Here is a 1,115-nt window from a genome sequence, read left to right on the forward strand (position 1 = left end):
CGACTCGCAAACTGACCGCCCACGATGATATTAGCGTCAAAAAGATTTTTGATAGCACGCTCAAGAACATCCAGACAGAGCAAAAGGTTGGCATTTCGAATCGTCCTTGTCGGCTTGTTTTGTCGATCAATGAAACCCATGTCATGATTGTGTTGATTCATGCCCGCTCGTATGACATCGCAGCAAATTTCCCGCGCAGCACTCAGTAATATGCGGTCGGACATGGTGCGCTACCTGAGCAAAGTCATCTTCGAGAATCCGCGATGCTTGGAGGACAGCGACTCGGAACTCTCCGCGGCCGATGCAGAAAAGGTCGGTGCTCGCTTTCTTCTTTTCTTTTTTCTTTTCTTTTTTATTTTTCTTTTTTTTTTTTTTTCCTTTTTTGGTTTTTGTAAAGGAAAGCGGTAATTCATCCGTGTGCTCCAGTGGCTTTCCTCGCCGTGAGACCGAGAGACACCTTTTCGGACCATTGATTTGCTTTCTTCGCCTCGTCTGTGCGTGCTCGCTACTGTGACTCCAGATTGCAGCCGATCTGCTCGACTACATGAATAGCAACCTGGAAACCCTGGCAGCCCAGGTGTATGACGAGGTGTTTGCCATCATGTTGCGTGACATGTGGCTCGTGGTGCGTCACTTCTTGTCAGCGGCTTTTGGCACCGCGTGCCAACCATATTATCCAGTGTTTGGCCGCCAACAGGATGTCCCTAGCACATGCCTCACATGGACTGGTCATGGTGGTTGAGCATCGTAGACCCTCCAAGCTGTGCAGGAGATTTTGGCGCCGTCACCGCAGCGCCATCTGAAGCTGGACCCCTTGACCTCGCGGCAGTTTTTTGTCATTCAGTGCATTCTGCGCGCCGCGCGCAGCTTTTTCTACCAGGACGGGGATGGTCTATCCTCTGAAGTGCTGGACAACGACACTTTTGTTGAGACCATGGAGCTCTTGGCCTATGCAGAACAAGGCAACACAGAAACTTTGGTGCGATTCCTGCTCTCTTTTGTCCTGCAAGATCTTGGCCGTACCCATTCAGTATTCTGACGCTCGCCCCTCTCTCTCTCTCTCTCTCTCTCTCTCTCTCTCTCTCTCTCTCTCCCCTTGCTTCTGTCTCTCTCTC

At 50.8% G+C, this 1,115-nt stretch overlaps 1 protein-coding gene across 1 annotated transcript; it reads left to right on the forward strand.

The window, feature by feature from the left end:
- Positions 1-159: 159 nt before the first annotated feature.
- MONBRDRAFT_30688 (uncharacterized protein) lies at positions 160-1,104 on the forward strand (the record flags this gene model as incomplete). Its single annotated transcript, XM_001751141.1, has 4 exons — positions 160-312; positions 521-625; positions 752-979; positions 1,032-1,104. Coding segments are annotated over 4 exons (559 nt in total), but the record flags the coding sequence as incomplete, so codon positions are not given.
- Positions 1,105-1,115: the final 11 nt, after the last annotated feature.

This window comes from Monosiga brevicollis, genomic scaffold, assembly GCF_000002865.3.
Source record: "Monosiga brevicollis MX1 MONBRscaffold_529 genomic scaffold, whole genome shotgun sequence".
NCBI classification, from domain to species: Eukaryota; class Choanoflagellata; order Craspedida; family Salpingoecidae; genus Monosiga; species Monosiga brevicollis.